The sequence below is a fragment of the Pan paniscus genome, chromosome 22 (assembly GCF_029289425.2).
Source record: "Pan paniscus chromosome 22, NHGRI_mPanPan1-v2.0_pri, whole genome shotgun sequence".
NCBI classification, from domain to species: Eukaryota; Metazoa; Chordata; class Mammalia; order Primates; family Hominidae; genus Pan; species Pan paniscus.
Genome location: NC_073271.2, coordinates 25,118,495 through 25,137,392, shown reverse-complemented (window position 1 = coordinate 25,137,392; position 18,898 = coordinate 25,118,495). Strand labels below are relative to the sequence as shown.

At 35.3% G+C, this 18,898-nt stretch overlaps 1 protein-coding gene across 4 annotated transcripts in view; it reads left to right on the top strand.

Moving 5' to 3' along the window:
* The window catches only part of LTN1 (listerin E3 ubiquitin protein ligase 1), a 65,111-nt gene that overhangs the window by 37,232 nt on the left and 8,981 nt on the right, over window positions 1-18,898 (top strand). For all 4 annotated transcript variants that reach the window (XM_034948302.3, XM_008965765.4, XM_034948304.3 and 1 more), the window contains 9 exons: window positions 2,663-2,822; window positions 3,767-3,871; window positions 8,431-8,573; window positions 9,751-9,886; window positions 10,087-10,231; window positions 11,439-11,652; window positions 12,127-12,364; window positions 12,695-12,769; window positions 14,625-14,811. In XM_034948302.3, the coding sequence (XP_034804193.3) occupies window positions 2,663-2,822; window positions 3,767-3,871; window positions 8,431-8,573; window positions 9,751-9,886; window positions 10,087-10,231; window positions 11,439-11,652; window positions 12,127-12,364; window positions 12,695-12,769; window positions 14,625-14,811 (1,403 nt within the window). The remainder of the gene's footprint in view (window positions 1-2,662; window positions 2,823-3,766; window positions 3,872-8,430; window positions 8,574-9,750; window positions 9,887-10,086; window positions 10,232-11,438; window positions 11,653-12,126; window positions 12,365-12,694; window positions 12,770-14,624; window positions 14,812-18,898) is intronic.

The window sequence follows — 18,898 nt, the reverse complement described above, 5'->3', positions numbered from 1 at the left end:
GAACATGTGATGTTTGTCTTTCCGTGCATGGTTTATTTCATTTAGCATGATGATGTCCAGTTTCATCCATGTTGCTGCAAATAACAGTATTTCATTCTTTTTTTTTTTTTTTTTTTGGAGACAGCGTCTCACTCTGTTGCCCAGGCTGGAGTGCAGTGGCGCGATCTCGGCTCACCACAACCTCTGCTTCCCAGGTTCAAGTGATTCTCCTGCCTCAACCTCCCGAGTAGTTGGGACTACAGGCACACGCCACCATGCCCGGCTAATTTTTGTATTTTTAGTAGAGACGGGGTTTCACTATGTTGGCCAGGCTGGTCTTGAACTGCTGACCTCGTGATCCGCCCGTCTCAGCCTCCCAAAGTGCTGGGATTATAGAAGTGAGCTACCGTGCCCGGCCTCATTCTTTTTTTAATGGCTGAATAGTATTCCATTGTGCATATGTACCACATTTTATATATCCATTCATTCACTGATGGACACTTAGGTTGATTTCATATCTCAGCTGTTGTGAATAGTGCTGCAGCAAATATGGGGGTGCACATATACCTTTGATATACTGGTTTTCTAAATACTCAATGGGATTGCTGGATTGTGTGATAGTTCTATTTTTAGTTTTTTGAAATACTTCCATATCGTTTTCCAAAATGGCTGTACTAATTTGCATTCCTACCAACAGTATATAAGTTCCTATTTCTCTGCATTCTTGCCAGCATTTGTTATTTTTTGTCTTTGTTTTTTTAGAGATGGGGTGTTACTATGTTGCCCAGACAGGTCTTTATCCTGGGCTCAAGCAATCCTCTTGCCTCAGCCTCCCAAAGTGCTGCGGTTACAGGCAGTGCCACCATTCCCAGCTTATTTCTTACCTTTTTGACAAGAGGCATTCTAACTGGGGTTTTGATTTGCATTTCCCTGATGATTACTAATATTGAGCATGGGATTTTTTTTTTCCTTTCTTGCCGTTGAGTTGTTTGAGTTCCTTATATATTCCTTATGTTAGCCCCTTGTTGGATGAATAGTTTGCAAATATTTTCTCCCATTCTACAGATTGTCTCTTCACTTTGTTGATTGTTTCTTTTGCTGTGCAGAAAGCTTTTCGTTTAATATAGTCCTATTTGCCTGTTTTTGTTGCCTTCGCTTTTGAAGTCTTAGCCATAAAAATATTTGCCTAGACCAATGTCCTATAGCGTTCCTTGATGCTTTCTAGTTTTATATAGTTTCAGTTCTTAGGTTTAAGTCTCTAATCCATTTTGAGTTGATCTTTTTAGATGGTGAGAGGTAGAGGTCTATTTTCACTTTTCTACTTATGAATATTCAGTTTTCCTAGCACAATTTCTTGAAGAGGATGTCCTTTCCCCAATATATGTTCTTGGCATTTTTGTAGAAGACTTTGTCAGTTGGCTGCAAATATGTGGATTTATTTCTGGGTTCTCTAGTTCTGTTCCATTGGTCTGTGTGTGTCTGTTTTTATACAAATACCATGCTGTTTTGATTCCAATGGTTTTGAATACTTCTGTATTTCATCGGGCTCTAATTTTTTTTCTGGCAAGTGGACGTTCAAATGTTGAACCCTAAGAGGACTTAGGGCCTCAGCAAATTTCCCTGTTTCAACAAATGGTTTAGAATTATAGGTGGTGGAGTGACTTTTACAAGATGGTATTAAAGGTAGAGAATTTGCAGAAACCCTGTATCAGTCTTGTTTGTAAGCCCTCAGCTGTAACACAGTTACTAGAAGGGGGAATATATGCTCTGTGGAAGAAAGTTGAAACACCTCTTTTGGGCAGCCACCTTCACATTTAGTTAAGGGAAAGGAAACAAGCCTGTAGTTTAACATTGCTCACAGGGTGAATCTGTGCAAATCCAAAACTAGTAAGTAGAGTAATAATTTTTTGTGTTACTAATTACAAACTGGCAATATTATTTCTTTAATTTTATCGAGCTCATTAGTCAGATAGTGTTGTTGTTTTTGTTACCATGACTTGATTAGAGCTGCTTAGCTGGTAAGTGTAGGATTAGATTTTGAACCAGGTCACAATGCTTCTGACTCCAAAAGCTATACATGGCTTTATAAAAGGGAGCTGTGACTGTGTATTAGAAACCTATAATATACCAGGCTTCAATGATAGATACTTGGCCATTTAATTATCACAGCAGTCCTGTGAGGTAGTTCGTAGTATCCTAATTGATAACTATTTATATAGCTTGAGAGAGAGATGCAGATTTGAATCCACCCCAATCTGTAATTGAGGCCTCATGTCCTTTTACTGTATCATACTGTCTCCCATTTCTCCCATTTGCCATGAACTTCTCACCTCAGGTCTTGGGTCCCTTAGTTGTTTTTCCTGTCTGGAACTTTTTACCAATTGTGCCAAAATGGTAAGAAGATTCTTTCAGTATCTCTAGTAACTTAGGTTCTTGTCACATTCTTAACTAATCAGAAAAAGGACCAAGTAAAATTTGGGAAAAGGGTGGTATTTTGTATCAGACAAATATTCTCAGTTTTCATTGTCCTTGAACATCTCAAAGCAGATTTGAAAAATCAGTTCATAGGTGTTTTGAGATGAGTGGGCACAACAGTGTTAGAAAACAAGGTGGAGAAGTGAAAATAATTGAAGGGTTTGTTCACAGAGTACTTTTGATAATTTGGTGCTGTCTGTTCTTTTAGTTGCAGAACTGCTTTATTCACTGCAGTGGTGTGAAGAATTAGATAACCCACCTATTTTTCTAACTGGATTTTGTGAAATACTTCAAAAAATGAATATTACGTATGATAACTTACGTGTACTTGGTAATACGTCGGGCCTTTTGCAGCTGTTATTTAACAGGTAAGAATCTCTTTCAATTTCTATTTTTAAAATGACTATGCTACTTCTTTATGGCTTTGCCTTCTGTAAGAGGGAACCCTACTTCATGCTAATGTTTCGGTCAGAGGATTGATCTAAATAATTCCTATTCTTAATAATAAATAATTTATGAATTCTAAATACTTGATTTAACCTTCTCAGGGGAAGATATTTGTATTCTGCCTGTCTTATTAAATCCATAAATACATACAGGGGTCAGATGACAAAAAAGAAGTAGAAGCTTGTAGAAGTTGTTTTGATTTATCTGTGACTCATCCTCCCGGTGCTCTCAGATTCATCCTTTATCTTACATGTTGTTATAGGTGTGTCTTAATGTTATGACCACAAAGCCCTCTCCCCTAGATTAGGAAGGCAGGTATGAAAACAGTCCTTGTAGAGATTGTAGTAGTAAGATGTTTAGCTTTTTGAAATTACTGTATTGAACTGCTTTCTCTTTAGGAGTTTATCACTTCCTGATAGTATTTTGAGTATGCTTTGCTGTATCAGAGGACCCAGGCTTCCTTTCCAATCGCATTCTACTTAGTTGACACAACTTTCCTCAGAACCAAAGAACCTCTTTGATTGTTCAACTTAAGCCTGCCTAGGTGTCCTCTGGGAGATGTCTTTTTCCCAGCTACAGCCTCTGGTCTTCAAGCCTAATCTCTAAGATCATCTCCCCTATTGGGACTGAAGAGACTGTGGAGTTGCCTAGGGATGAGAGCTCAATACCAGCCGTGAAGGAGTGTTGAAAGCCGAAACTCTCAGTTCTTTGGTTAATTACTGGCAGTTGCTTGGGTGCAAAGTCTTAGGTGAATTGATGCCATCACAAGGTGCTTTATTTAATTCTGTAAAAGGAATCCAGTGTTTAAACATTTTATTCGGTATGCTTTCAAAACGGAATATAATTTTTTTCTTTCCTTTTTCAGGTCCAGAGAACATGGCACACTGTGGTCTCTTATTATTGCTAAGTTGATCCTTTCCCGAAGCATTTCATCTGATGAAGTAAAACCACATTATAAGAGAAAAGAAAGGTATTCTTATTTAAAATGTTTTTACTTTGTAGTTTACTGTAATCGGTCACTTTGGCAACCCCTAATTAATGAATAATTTCTAATGAATCAAGAAAACAGGTTTAGGAAATGAGGAAATTAAAGACTTCAAGGCAAATTAAATTGTTTTAGGTTAGGGACATACCTTTGAATTTATTTATTTATTTATTTTGAGACAGGGCTCACTCTGTTGCCCAGGCTGGAGTTCAGTGATGCGAACATGGCTCACCGTAGCCTCAACCTCCTGTGGTCAAGTGATCCTCCCACCACACCCTCCTGAGTAACTGGGACCACAGGTGTGCACTACCACACCTGGCTAATTTTTTAATTTTGTAGGGATGGTGTCTTGCCAGGTTGCCCAGGCTGGTCTTGAATTCCTGGGCTCAAGCAGTCCTGCTGCCTCAGCCTCCCAAAGGCCTGGAATTACAGGTGTGAGCCACCATGTCTGGCCGACACCTTTTTTTTAAAGTAAATAGTTTTAACTCTATAGTCTTTTGTTGTAGAATTTTATACTGTACTTTTTTTTTTTAAGCCAACAGCATTTCATGAACTTGTTTTCTTTTCCCCAGAAATCTTTCTGATAGAAATCTTTTCTTTTGCCCTTTCCTAATACTCTTTTTCCATCACTTTATTTGCTATATGGAAGTGATAGGGAAAGTTACTCTTCTCTTAAATAACATCATCCTATTGAAATATATTCTGGAAATGTAACAAATGTGTCTGTTCTTAAGACAAAGAAGTAGATTGTGGGTTTGGGTGTGCTGGTGAAGCTCAGCATTCAAATTAATACTTAGCTGAGATTTACCAAGAGGCATTTTGAATTTACTGATTTACCAAGAAGAATTCTGAAATGATAAGATACATGTTCTGGCATAGTAGAATTCTAAATTAAATTTTGACCGTTTTTTATCTTAAAAGTTTTAAAAAACTTTTTATTTTGAGGTAATTGTAGATTCACATGAATGTGTAAGAAGTAATACAAAGAATAAATCATACATTTACCCAGTGGTACTGTTTTGCATAACTTTAGCATAGTATTACAACCAAGGAAAAGGCATTGATACAGTCAGTTGACTTAGTTTACAGGCACATGTTTGTGTATGTTTGTGTGTGTGAGAGACAGAGTGTGCGTGTGTTCTGTGTAGCTCACATCTGTGACCACCACCACAGTCAAGTCCAGAACAGTTTCATTATCAGGATCCCTTGCTTATCCATATATAGCCTCAGCCACCTCCCTTCCCTTTCCCATTGTCCTAATCTCTAGCAACCACTAATCTGTTCTCTCTCTTTGTAATTATGTCATTTAAGAATATTTTATAAATGGAATTTGCCAGGTGTGGAGGCTTATGCCTGTAATCCCAGCACTTTGGAAGGCCGAAGTGAGAGGACAGCTTGAGCCCAGGAGTTCGAGACCAGCCTGGGCAACATGGCAAAACATCTCTACAAAAAAATACAAAAATTAGCTAGGTGTGGTGGTGTGCGCCTGTAGTTGCAGCTACTCAGGAGGCTGAGGTGGGAGGATCACTTGAGCTCAGGAGGTGGAGGTTGCAGTGAGCAGAGATCACGCCACTGCACTCCAGCCTGGGCAACAGAGTGAGACCGAGTCTCAAAACAAGACAAAAAATGATATTATATAAATGGAATCATACTGTATGTAACTTTTTGACATTAGCTTTTTTAGCATAATTAACATTTTTTTTCTGATTATAAAAGTAATACGGAATTAGCTAAAGAACTGTTGGAACTAATTACTAAGGAGATGGATGTATATTTACCACACAAAAATAAATAGCTTTCTTATTTACCCATAGTAATCAATTTAAAAAATGGTATGGGAGAAAAAGAAGATTCCATTCACAATGACAACAAAAACTATAAATACTTAGAAATAAACTTAACAAAAAATTACAATTATAAAACTTGAATAAAGATCACAAAAGAAGGTGGGAAGATAAATTGTAAAAATGATTGTGTCAATCTATAATTTCAGTGCGATCTCAATCAAAATTTCAGCAGTTTTTGAAAAACTTAGTAAACTGTTCTGAACATAGTATACATTTGAAGGAAAAAGTTCTCAAAAATAAGAAATTTTTGAAAAAAGTGAAAGAGACTGCATGCCAAATATAAAATATATTATTGAATTATAGTAATTAAGCAGTATGAAATTGAAGAGTAGACAAATCAGTGGATACAGTCCAGAAACCTATCCACACATAAATGTGAATTTAGTTTTTAATATAGGTGGCATTTCAAATCACTGTGGTGAGTAAATAATAATGATGGGAAAATTGGTTGTGTGTTTGGAAGAAAAATACTGAGACCTTCTCCTTTACATTTTATGTAAATATATATATATTTGATTCTGCAAAAATGAAAACTTGCAACCTAAGTGCCCATCAGTGGATAAATGGATAAATAAAAGTGTGGTATAACCATATAATGGAATATTATTCAGCCTTAAAAGGGAAAGAAATTCTGACATGCTACATACAGTCTGTATGAACCTTGAGGACATTATGCCGAGTGAAATAAGCCAGTTACAAAAAGACAGATACTCTATGATTCCTTCTGTAGAGTAGTCAGATTCATAGGGATAGAAAGTAGAAGGTGGTTGCCTGGGGCCAAGGGTGAGAGAGGAATGGAGCATTCGTGTTAGTGGGTAGAGTTTCAGTTTTGCAGAATGAAGAGTTCTGGAGATTAGTTGCACAATAGTGTGAATGTACTTAACACTGCAGAACTCTACACTTTAAAATGGCTAATACATTAATTTTATGTGTATTTTATGACAGTTAAAATTTTTTATATAGTATTTCTGAAAGATGAAAACTTTCAGAACAAAATGTAAAGATTACAGGGACAAATGACAAAATGGGAGATGACATTTGCAAATCAACAAAAAATATCTGTAATATGTAGATAGTTTATATAAATCAGTAAAACCCTCCAAATTGGAAAATTTATCAAAGACTTAAAGAGGCAATTCATAGATGAAATGGTCAAAGGTAGCTCAATACTGAAATGTGAAATATGAAAGGATTTGCCTTACTAATAATGACAGAAGTACAAATTAAGAGCAATGGTTTTATCCACTATATTGCCAAGAATCAAAAAGATTCATTAAATGTGCAGCTAAACAGTCACACCTGTGCATATTTGGTGAAAGTATAAGTTGATTATGTGTTTTCAGAAGCAATTTGAGATCACCAACATATAATACATTCAAATCCTTTGAGCTTTCAATTCCACTTCTAGGAATTTAGCCTAAAGAGGTGTTTATACATACGCAGAATAATATCTTCTTAAGGATATTTATTGCAGCCTTATGTGTGACGGCAAAAATTTGGGAAGGGGAGAAACCTAAATGTTCACTGATAGGGAAATAGTTAAATAATGATACCTCCATAGTATGGAGTGTTAGGTAGATTTTGTTCATTTTTGTTATGTAGCTTTAAAACAGAATAATTTATATGTTCTGACAGAAAGTATATGTAAGTGGTAAATGATAGAACAATACGTTTAGTGTCATCCTTTTTATGTGAATAAAACCCAACTATATATATGCACAAATACAAATATCAGTTCAAAGAAAGGACACACAGGCCTGGAATCCCAGCACTTTGGGAGGCCAAGATGGCTGGATCACCTGAGGTCAGGAGTTCGCGACCAGCCTAACATGGTAAAACCCCATCTCCACTAAATACAAAAAAAAAAGTTAGCCAGACATGGTGGTGCATGCCTGTAATCCGAGCTACTTGGGAGGCTGAGACAGGAGAATCACTTGCACCTGGGAGGCAGAGGTTGCAATGAGATGAGATCATGCATTGCACCCCAGCCTGGGCAACAAGAGTGAAACTCCGTCTCAAAAAAAAAAAAAAAAAAAAAAGAAAAGAAAGGACACACAACTGGTACTGTTTATTTAAGTTGAATCAATTGACTCTATTTTTTTTTTTTTTTTTTTTTGAGACAGAGTCTTGCGCTATCACCAGGGCTGGAGTGCAGTGGCGCAATCTCAGCTCACTGCAACCTCCGCCTCCCAGGTGCAAGTGATTCTCCTGCCTCAGCCTCCCGAGTAGCTGGGATTACAGGTGCCTGCCACCACGCCCGGCTGATTTTTTGTATATTTAGTAGAGATGGGGTATCACTATGTTCGCCAGGCTGGTCTCAAACGCCTGACCTCGTGATCCGCCCTCCTCAGCCTCCCAAAGTGTTGGGATTACAGGCATTAGCCACCGCACCCTGCAATTGACTCTTTTTTTTTAAAAGAGGACATAATGTCATGTGGCTAGTATAATTTTAAAAAATCATATATGGGGAAAAGTTATATATGCTCATTTTAAAAATTTATGCAGAAAAGAGAAAAGGAGCAAAAAAAACCAATTTCATCAAGTCAGCACTTGTTAAATCTATCATAGTTTCTTTTTATGTAATTATATGTGATAGAATTATTCATCTATCTTTTTCAGTAGTCCAAATAAAAGAAATATATAAAATAACTGTATGTTTGGAAGAAATCTAACTTGTGTTTTTTTTTCTTTAAACAGTTTTTTTCCACTAACTGAAGGCAATTTGCATACCATTCAAAGTCTATGTCCATTTTTGTCAAAAGAAGAAAAGAAAGAATTTAGTGCTCAATGTATACCTGCTCTTTTGGGCTGGACTAAGAAAGATCTTTGCAGCACTAATGGTTAGTTGCTTGATAATAAATATTTCATTAGCTTAATTATTGCTTGAGATGAAGAACTGTTTCTAATATATAAGACCACATCTAGCAGAGGTAAATTGAATTACAGCTGATTTGTTCTGAGATTATATGGATGAGTGTTGTTAGACAGTGGCTGTTACCATTTTACAGTACAAAAATGCTGGGCCTTAAGGGAAGACTTACACCCAGAAATACCTTCTAACCATTTCTTTTCTATCTATAGCTTTTTAAAGCTGTGCCTCATTTCTCCCTAGCCAATCAATGATTGAACATATAAAGGCAAAAATAGCGTCCGTTGTATTTAAAACACTGCACTTTTCATTTGTTTGTTAATTTAATAAACATTTATGAGCACCTGCTACATGGTAGTTCCTATTGTAGAGAAGACAAACATACAGTTGTATTATGTCATAACGGACGTAGCAAAAAGATGTACTATGTATAGAAGTGGCAGAAAGGAAGGAGTTTCCACTCTGCTTTGAGGGTGTTAGTGGCAATTTCACAAAGAGAAATGTTTCTACTGGGTGTTGAAGGATAAATAGTTTTCCATATGGACATAGTTGGGGAAGGGCATTCCAGGTACACAAAAACATACAAGGGTACAGATTGTTCATTTTGGCTGGTATGTAAGATAGAAGGTTGGGGACAGAGGGTGTTAAGATACACCAGTGGATGGATTTTGAGGAATGTTAGAGATTCTAAAGAGTGAGTCCACATCAGAGTTTACCACATGTACTAGCTGCTATTGAGTGAATGAATGTATAAATTATGAAACAGTATGTTCTATTTTCCATTTGCTCTTTCCAGCTACTCTGTAGCTGTAGGTTTTTTTTTTATTTGAATGATGAGTTTGCTGAATATGTCCTGCACTTAAGAAACCAAAACAAAAACAGCATAAGTCAGTTTAAATTACAGCATCATTCACTCTTTCTCCTCCCCCAAATTCTCTATTGTGTGCTAGGTGCTGGGTTTGGAGACAGGGTCTCTGCCCTTTGGAGCTTATAAGCTCATTTGTTGACTCTTACATAAAAGTCATTATTAGAGTTCTTAACCTGAACACTTCTCAAGAAAGTCTTTTACTTCTCAAAGTGGACTTTTTTTTAATAGTAGCGGTATAGTTCTTAAATATTTTTAATTTTCATTTTGAATTTTACTTTAGGAGGTTTTGGACATCTTGCCATTTTCAATTCTTGTCTGCAAACCAAAAGTATAGATGATGGAGAGCTATTACATGGAATATTAAAAATCATAATATCCTGGAAGAAAGAGCATGAAGATATTTTTCTTTTCAGTTGGTAGGTGATACTTTATACTATGTTTTTCCTTCAGTATACAATTCAGACAAAGATTACGTATCTGTGTCACAATTTTGTAGAGAAATTATGGTAGACATTTAAGTCAGTTATAAATAAGTATGTAAGATTTGAAGTAGCATACTTTCTAATTGAATGTCAATATAATCTTTTATTGTCTTTTGTTTCTATCTTTATCACAGTAATCTATCAGAAGCAAGTCCAGAGGTACTGGGTGTAAATATAGAAATAATCCGGTTTCTTTCCCTATTTCTGAAATATTGCTCATCCCCTTTGGCAGAGAGTGAGTGGGACTTCATCATGTGCTCCATGTTGGCTTGGTTGGAGGTAAATTAACCCGATATGTCATCACCTCTTGTGGGTTTTTTTACATACTTTTGCATCAGAACTATTTACTAATCTCATTCTTTAAGTGATGATTGTAATTGGTTCCTTTGTATAATTTAAAACACTTTATAGATGTTCTTCTTACCAGCTACTATTTGACAGAATAGTAAAATGATAGATTTTTAATGACTACCAGCATCATTCAGTGACCAAATCTCCTGTTATTAAAATGCCTTCTCCATTAGCTTATTGTAATATTTGCAGCACAGCCCTTTCAGGTTTTATCTGTTAATGACAATTATTTTGGTCTTTTTTGGTTATAATTAGATTATTTCTAAAACATACTGTGTGAATATTGTGAGAGTAATGCATTAAATAGTAGCAGATTCAGAGGGAATTAGTGTAATTTTTGACCCAAAGCAACCAGAGGTATATTACTTGTAGGCTCCAAGGCAGCAAGTCAGTCAGGGTTGGATTGGTCTGAATCTCTGCTTTGCCTGCTATTAGCTATGTGACTTAGAGTTTTAAACTTAAACTATTTGAGACTCAGTTTTCTTTCTTTCTTTCTTTCTTTTTTAATTTGAGATAGAGTCTCGCTCTGTTGCTTAGGCTGGAGTGCAATGGTGCGATCTTGGCTCACTGCAACCTCCGCCCTCTGGGTTCAAGCAATTCTTGTGCCTCAGCCTCTCAAATAGCAGGATTACAGATGCCCACCAGCATGCACGACTAATTTTTATATTTTTGGTAGAGATGCGGTTTCACCATTTTGGCCAGGCTGGTCTCAAACTCCTGCCCTCATGTGATCCACTTGCCTCAGCCTCCCAAAGTGTTGGGATTACAGGCATGAGCCACTGTGCCTGGCCGATTTTCTTATTTTAAAATAATAACTTACAACTTGTAGGGCTACTGAGAAGATTATAAATGTGTATTTAATGTGTCTGACTTAGTGTTTTCTTCCATAGGTTAGAAATTAAAAAGGGTACTTGAGAATAAATTGTTTATTAATGATTCTAATTCATGGTATTTAATTTTGAAGAAAAAAGTTATTTTGATGTAAAATTTTATGTTTCTCCTGAGATTACACACCTCAACTGCTTTTCGTTTTAAAATTCAAAGAAATGAAAGTGGGGCTTTTCTTTATATTGGCTTTATTTGTAGTGTTCTGGTAGAAGTCTGTTTACCTATTTCATTTTTATTGTTTTTTCAGACAACAAGTGAGAATCAGGCATTGTATTCTATTCCACTTGTGCAACTGTTTGCCTGTGTCAGCTGTGATTTGGCCTGTGACCTCAGTGCTTTCTTTGATTCCACAACTCTGGATACCATTGGCAATCTTCCTGTAAATCTAATCAGTGAATGGAAAGAATTTTTTTCCCAAGGCATCCACAGTTTGCTTTTACCTATTTTGGTGACTGTTACAGGCAAGTGAAAAAGGGAATAATAATGAGATTGATTCATTGGAAATGACTTACTGAAAAATTCAAAACCAAAAATTTTGATGTTTAAATCAAATAATACTAAATAGTAAAAGAAAAAGCCAGAAGAGAAAGCTTGGCTTCTCAGAAGCATCATCTATGCTTTACTTTACAGACAAAAATTGAAAAATGGCAAAGTATCCAATGACTGTTGCAAATTAAAATAATAATACTTCAGATAACATGAATGGATGATGTGAATAGAACCTTGCTATCGAACATTTGCTGGATCAGATAAAAGTCATTAAAACAGTTGAGATTAACTGGAATATATATTCAGTTCATGTTTCTAGTTAAGACTGCTTTATTGTTTATGTCTAGTTTTTATTTCATTTTCTTAAATGACACTTGATTGTGAATCATTTAAGCTATACTAACTTTCTTTTGAGACGTGCATGTTTCTTTCCTTTTTGTCATTAGGAGAAAACAAAGATGTGTCTGAAACATCCTTTCAGAATGCAATGCTGAAACCCATGTGTGAAACATTAACGTATATCTCAAAGGAACAGCTATTGAGTCACAAACTTCCTGCAAGATTAGTTGCTGACCAAAAAACAAACTTACCAGAATATCTCCAGACTTTGTTAAATACATTGGCCCCATTACTCCTCTTCAGAGCTAGGCCTGTGCAAATTGCTGTTTATCATATGCTATACAAGTAAGAATTCATCCAATTGAATCAATGTTACAGTGGTCTAAAAAAATAGAATATATGCTTAGTTTTTACTTTTAATTATTTAAAGTAAAATTTTTAAAAGAAGGAGATCTGACTGCTTCACTTATAGGGACCCTAAGTTGCCTCATCTTTTAGGTTATTGTTCTCTATACACAATTTATATTTCAATAGTCCTGGCTATAGTAGTTATTTTAGAGAAAACTCATTAAAACATTTACTCATTATAAAATAAGTATTGGTCTTTCTGCTCTTGAGCACGACTTAATAAACAGTTTAATATCACATATTTAAAAATAATGTTCTAATTTCTAGATTGATGCCTGAATTACCACAGTATGATCAGGATAATCTAAAGTCATACGGAGATGAAGAAGAAGAGCCAGCCTTGTAAGGTTTTTTTAAATAATTTGTTTTATTAAATTCTTATAATCCATCTCACTTATAATGTCTTTAGAGGACTGAAGCAGCACAGAAGCTATAGAGTTATATTCATTCTACAGATAGATCTTTTTAGTTATCTGTAAGATATAAATGAAATATAGATTTCACCCAAAAGATTGTGTCTCTCTCTTAATTGTTCTTAAATCACATTTTCCGTTTGCTACTGTTCAGTAAAACTATCTTTGGCCATATGGTGGCTGTGGAAAGAGTGTATCGGTTCAAGTATCTATTGAGCATCCACTTTGTGCAGAGTATTAATTAAATGCTGAGGGGAATATGCAGTGTTTAGTGAGCACTTTCTTTTCCTTAAGGAATTTATCTGATACAGATGATACTGTAGCGTTATGGAAAATATAGTATATGATAAGTGCTAAGAAAAAGGATAGATAACTTTTTTTTAAAGGTCAGTTAGGCCTATATAAGATAGCATGTTATGAGGGCACAATTAATGTACATCAGGAAGGGAAGACTTTCTTTTGAGGAAGAGGCATTTAAACTGGACCTTTAAGGTTAGGTAGCATTTCTGCAGGACAGGAAAGACAACATAAGTTAAGAGAACATCATGTACAAAGGCACTGAGTCATGAATGTGAGGATGTGCTTGGGGAATATTGAGTAGTTACCACTTAATGTATAGTTTTATTGATAATATCTTTCTTTACTGGAATGTAAGTTCTGTGAGGGCAGGAATTTCTCTCTCTCATTTCTGAGACAGAAATAGGCTAGAATGCTGTAGGCCAGAATGCTTCCTGTCCTATAATAAATGGCCTTAAAAATGACTTTTTTGGGGGGATTTGGTCATTACTTGGTAGGAGATAGGGCGCCACCAGCCGATTCTGACACTAATGTGAAACATGAATTGTAAAAAGAAGCAAGCAGAGGTGGAGGTGATTGCAGAAGTTAAATAACAATGCCTGGAGGGCAATGTGAAAAGTGGAGAGATTTTGGAGCTGGTATTTTATAAGATCTAGTGACTATCAGTATGGAATATAGAAGGCTGGGTACATGAGATGGAGGTGTTGAAGGAAAAGACCTAAGAGCAGAAGTTTGGAGAAGGCCTGTACTTGTGGGCTGGGAGAAGGAAGCCACAAGGGAAGAACGATCACAGAAGTGAAAGGAGAGAACCAGGCTAGAGTATCATGGAGAAGAGAGTTAAGTATTTTACTTTTTGAGACTCTCATAAGTTCACCTGAAAGTATAAATGAGTAGAGTAGTTCCATAAAGAAGAAAATTAACTTACATTGTTGTGAATTAATCTGAATGGTACATTTATTTTCCTAAAAAGATACAATCATGATTTTTTAAACAGGCACATAATTATTTTCTGTGTTTATCCGATTAATAGTATCATTGTGATATTTCTTAATAGTACTAAGTAGATAATATGCAATAAAATAGAAACTAGAATGAAGTGACAAATTTCGAAGTCTTAATCTTCACTTTGTCTTTTATAAGATGATAAAAGGCCGGGTAGGATTTAGAATCCCTAACAGTTTCCCCTACTAACTGAAAGACTTTGGACTCATCATTTGGCTTCTCTGGGTGTGTGATTTTTTTTCACTTAGAAAATTGAAAGAGACGTTTTCTAAAAATGTCTTTCCTTCAAGTGCTATAATATGTCTTTTTTATTTTACTGTTATGTGAGATTAGGAGTTAAAATTGGCTCAATAGAGGGGAATTTTTAAAACGTTTTTTGGAAAACAGAGAAATTTTTCTAAAATGCTTGAAGTTTACAAGTACTGTCAATTTGTTAAGGAATGAATTATAAAGAAAACTTGTGGTGTTTAATCATTGATTCTTAGGTCACCACCAGCAGCACTGATGTCTCTTCTTAGCACTCAAGAGGACTTACTAGAAAATGTTTTGGGGTGTATTCCTGTTGGACAGATAGTTACTATTAAACCACTGAGTGAAGACTTCTGTTATGTTCTGGGATACCTTCTCACTTGGAAATTAATACTAACTTTCTTCAAAGCTGCGTCATCACAGGTAAATAAATATGTGACAACTTTCGATAGTTCTGTCCTAATATGCTTCTGATACTGTTCTAAATACCTTCCTTTCAGTTTAATAAAAGGGAAATCCTTATGTTTTAATCTCATCTTTTAAAATTTATTTTATTTTATTTATTGAGACAGGGTCTCACTCTGTTGCCTGTGCTGGAATGCAGTGGCACAATCTCGGCTCACTGCAACCTCTGCCTCCTAGGCTCAAGCGATCTTCTCACTAAGTAGCTGGGACTACAGGTGCAAGCCACCATGCCTGGCTAATTTTTATATTTTTGTAGAGATGGGGTTTCACCGTGTTGCCCAGACTGGTCTCAAACTCCTGAGCTCAAGCGATCCACCCACCTTGGCCTCCCAAAATGCTGGGATTACAGGCATGAGCCACTGCGCCCAGCCTAATTTCATTTTATCCAACTAACTTCAATCTGCTTAATAAGTTTACTCCTGTCCCTTATACCTTACCTTCCAAGCAAAAGTAATTACTCTGATAGGTGGCCAGATCAACTTTTTTCTAACTGAATGTAGTCACCAGGTTCTTTTATTTCAGGAAATAATATTTATATAATTTAATTTTGTACTATCATAGTAATGATTTCAAAAGAATTGGATCTTGTGTTTTTTGTTTTTTTTTCGGAGGGAGTCAATTTGTCACTCTGTTATGGAGGTATAACTTAATACATCATTGGAAATTTACCTTACTTGAAAATCACTGTTTGGAGAGAAATCTGTGAAACATTACCTATGTAATAATTCAAACTTACCTAAATGGTGAAAATATCTGAAATATTTTGTCCAAATTATTCTAGCAGCCACTAGATGTCTCTGTTGTCTTATGTTTAGGAAGTAAGACCTTGTCCAAGAAGAAACTGGAAAGATCTCTCTAGTTTTTCTTTTATAAGGATCCCCACTTGAAGATAGTTTGAGCCGGGGAAGTGGAGGTTGCAGTGAGCTGAGATCATGCCACTACACTCAAGCCTGGGCGACAGAGCCAGACCCTGTCTCAAAAAGAACAAGGAAGATCCAAATCTCTGTCAATCTTTGATTGAATTAGCCTAGTAAAATATGTGCCTTCTTTTGACAGGTCAATACAAAAAGATTTAGTTTATCACTTAGTGTGATTAAGTATTCATGGCATTCATTTCCAATGTGACTTTTTGGAATTTTTAAATTATAATTTATGTTGTTGCTCATAACCTATACCCTGGTACAAAGATATCAATTTTTGCATCTTTGCATTTGTATATCTACGGGGAAAAGTCAAATCACAGAAGCAGCATTGATCTAGCTGTTAAATAGATTAGTTTTCTCTTTAGGTCTGTCACTTATTTTTGTGACTTAAGCTAGTTTTATTTGCTGATGATATATTTCAAGAGCTCCTTATTTGGCTTTTACATCAATTTCTTAAAATATTGTTGATCTTTAAAAAATAGCAGCAGATTGAGGCATTTGTGTATAAGAGTTTTGTTCTCATTTTATATTCAGAAATTAGGAAAATGGCCATGCATCACCTTTTTCATTAAGCTGGGATTGGGTTAGGGTGCAAAATTATACGGCAGCATTTATTATTATTGAGTCTGAAACTTGAACTGAGCTGTGGGCAGATAAACCAGAATAACCCACTTAGTAATACTAATTAGATGAATCCTGAAATAAACAGAATTTTTCTTCGGAAAACTTTAAATGTTCCTAAATCATGGGTTAACTTTTTTCTCAAAAAAACTAGCAAATCAGATTGAACTGGAAAAAGTTGTATATGTACATGTGTATGTTTATGTGTCTGTTTTATAAAGCTTTACTGAGATGTTGCACATACCATGAAATTTACCCACTTAGCATACACAGTTTGGTGTTTTTAGTATATAGTCATCCCTTGATATCTGCTGGGGATTGTTTCCAGGCTCCCTCCCATGACCCCCACCCCAGCAAATACTCAAGTTCCTTATATAAAATGGCATATAGTATCTGCATCTAACCTATGCACATCTTCCTGTATACTACTTAAAATCATCTCTAGATTAGTTATCACTGATACAATGTAAATGCTATTGAAATAGTTGCTATACTGTATTAAAGTTTTTAGTATTTTTATTGTTGTATTGGTTTTTTTTAATCACTTTTTTTGCCCCTCAAATGTTTTCAATCTGCAATTGGTTGAATTCTCAGATGTGGAACCCATGGAAGTGGAGGGCTGACTGTATTCACAGAGTTGTGCAACTGTTAACCACTATATAATTTTAGAACCTTTTCAACATCCCATTGTAATTGATAGCAATCACTTCCCATTTCCTCTCAAACCCCACAGCTCCTGACGGCCATTAAACTGTGTTCTGTCTCTATGCATCTGCCTGTTCTGGACATTTCACATATCTGGTCTTTTGTGTCTGGCTTTTATTTTAGTATATTATTTTCAAGGTTATCAAATTGAAGCATGTATCATAAGTATTGCATTTATTTTTGTGGCTGAATAATACTCCATTTTGTAGATCTATCACATTTTGTTTATCTGTTTATCCATTAATGGGCATTTAGGTTGTTCCTTTTTTTTGGCTATTGTAAATAAAGCTGCTGTGAACATTCATGTATGAACTTTTGTGTTGAAATATGTTTTCATTTCACTTGTGTTGTATACCTTGGAGTGGGATTGCTGGGTCATATATGTGTGTTTTTTGAAGTCCATTGATATTGGTGATTAATTTTTTAAAAATCTCCAACTTTTTATTTTGAAAAATTAAACAAGTTGGAAGAATAATTCAATGGAAAATCACATACTCTTTTAGATAAAAAAGTTACATACATCTTTTAACATATGGCTACATTTGCACATACTTTCTCTGTATTTACTTTTTTTCTGCTGATCTACTTGAAAGTAAGTTGCAGACATTATGATGCTTTACCAAAAGTATTTAAGCATATATCTCCTAAGATCACGGACATGTTTCTACATAAGCATAATATAATTTTTATACTCAAGAAATTTAATTTTGATGCAATAATATCTAATTTTTATTTAGATACTTTCAGTTGTCCCAGTAATATCTTTATAGTTTTATTTTCTTCTCTATTGAAGATCCAATCAAGAATCATGTTTGTATTTGCTTGTCATATTTCTTTAGTTTCTTTAACCTATAATTTCTATACCTTTCTTTTCTTTCTTGTCATTGTTTTGGCCAGCTGTTTTTAGCCTGTCATACAATGTGAATTTGTCTGATCGTTTCCTCATTAGATTGTGGTTAATTTTTAGCAATAGTACTTACTGCCCAAGTTGTTATGTGTTCTCAGTGTCTTACCTCAGGAGCCATATAATGTCATTGTGTTCTTTTACAGGTTGAGTATCCCTTATCCAAAATGCTTGGGACCAGTAGTGTTTCTGATTTCAGATTTTTTCAGATTCTGGAATATTTTTGTTACACTTACTGGTTGAGCATCCCAGATCCGAAAATCTGAAATGCTCCAGGAGCATTTCCTTTAAGCATCATGTTGGTGCTCAACAAGTTTTAGATTATGGAGCATTTTGGATTTTGGATTTTCAGATTTGGGATGTTCATCCTTCATTAGTGATGTTAAGTTTGATGATAAGAGCACTTTGGTCAACATATTTTAAAAATCAATTCCAAATCCTATGACTTGATCCTTGTACTTAAGTATTCATAGTGTTCAGAAAATGCTATATTTTACACAAAGAAAGGATAAATGCTTGAGGTGATGAATACCCCACTTACCCTAGTACATATTATATGCCTATAAAATACCTCATATGCCCCATAAATATCTACTGTGTACCCACAAAAATTAAAAATACAAATTTTTTAAAAAGAAAAGGGAAAGAAAATGATATCTTTGTACTGTGAGGAGATATGTGATATAGTAGAAGAAATTATCTTAAAACCAATACAGATACCAAAGAACTGCAAAGTCAATGTGGAAAATGCAAGCTGCGTTATGGAGGGAAAGCAGGAGTTGTGAAGCACGGGTCTCACACAGATACCTGCAGTGCTCCCACTGGTGGCTCGTTTTTCTGTTTTTAAAAGAGAACCAGAAATCCATATTTTTATGTGAAATTTCCTGATTGA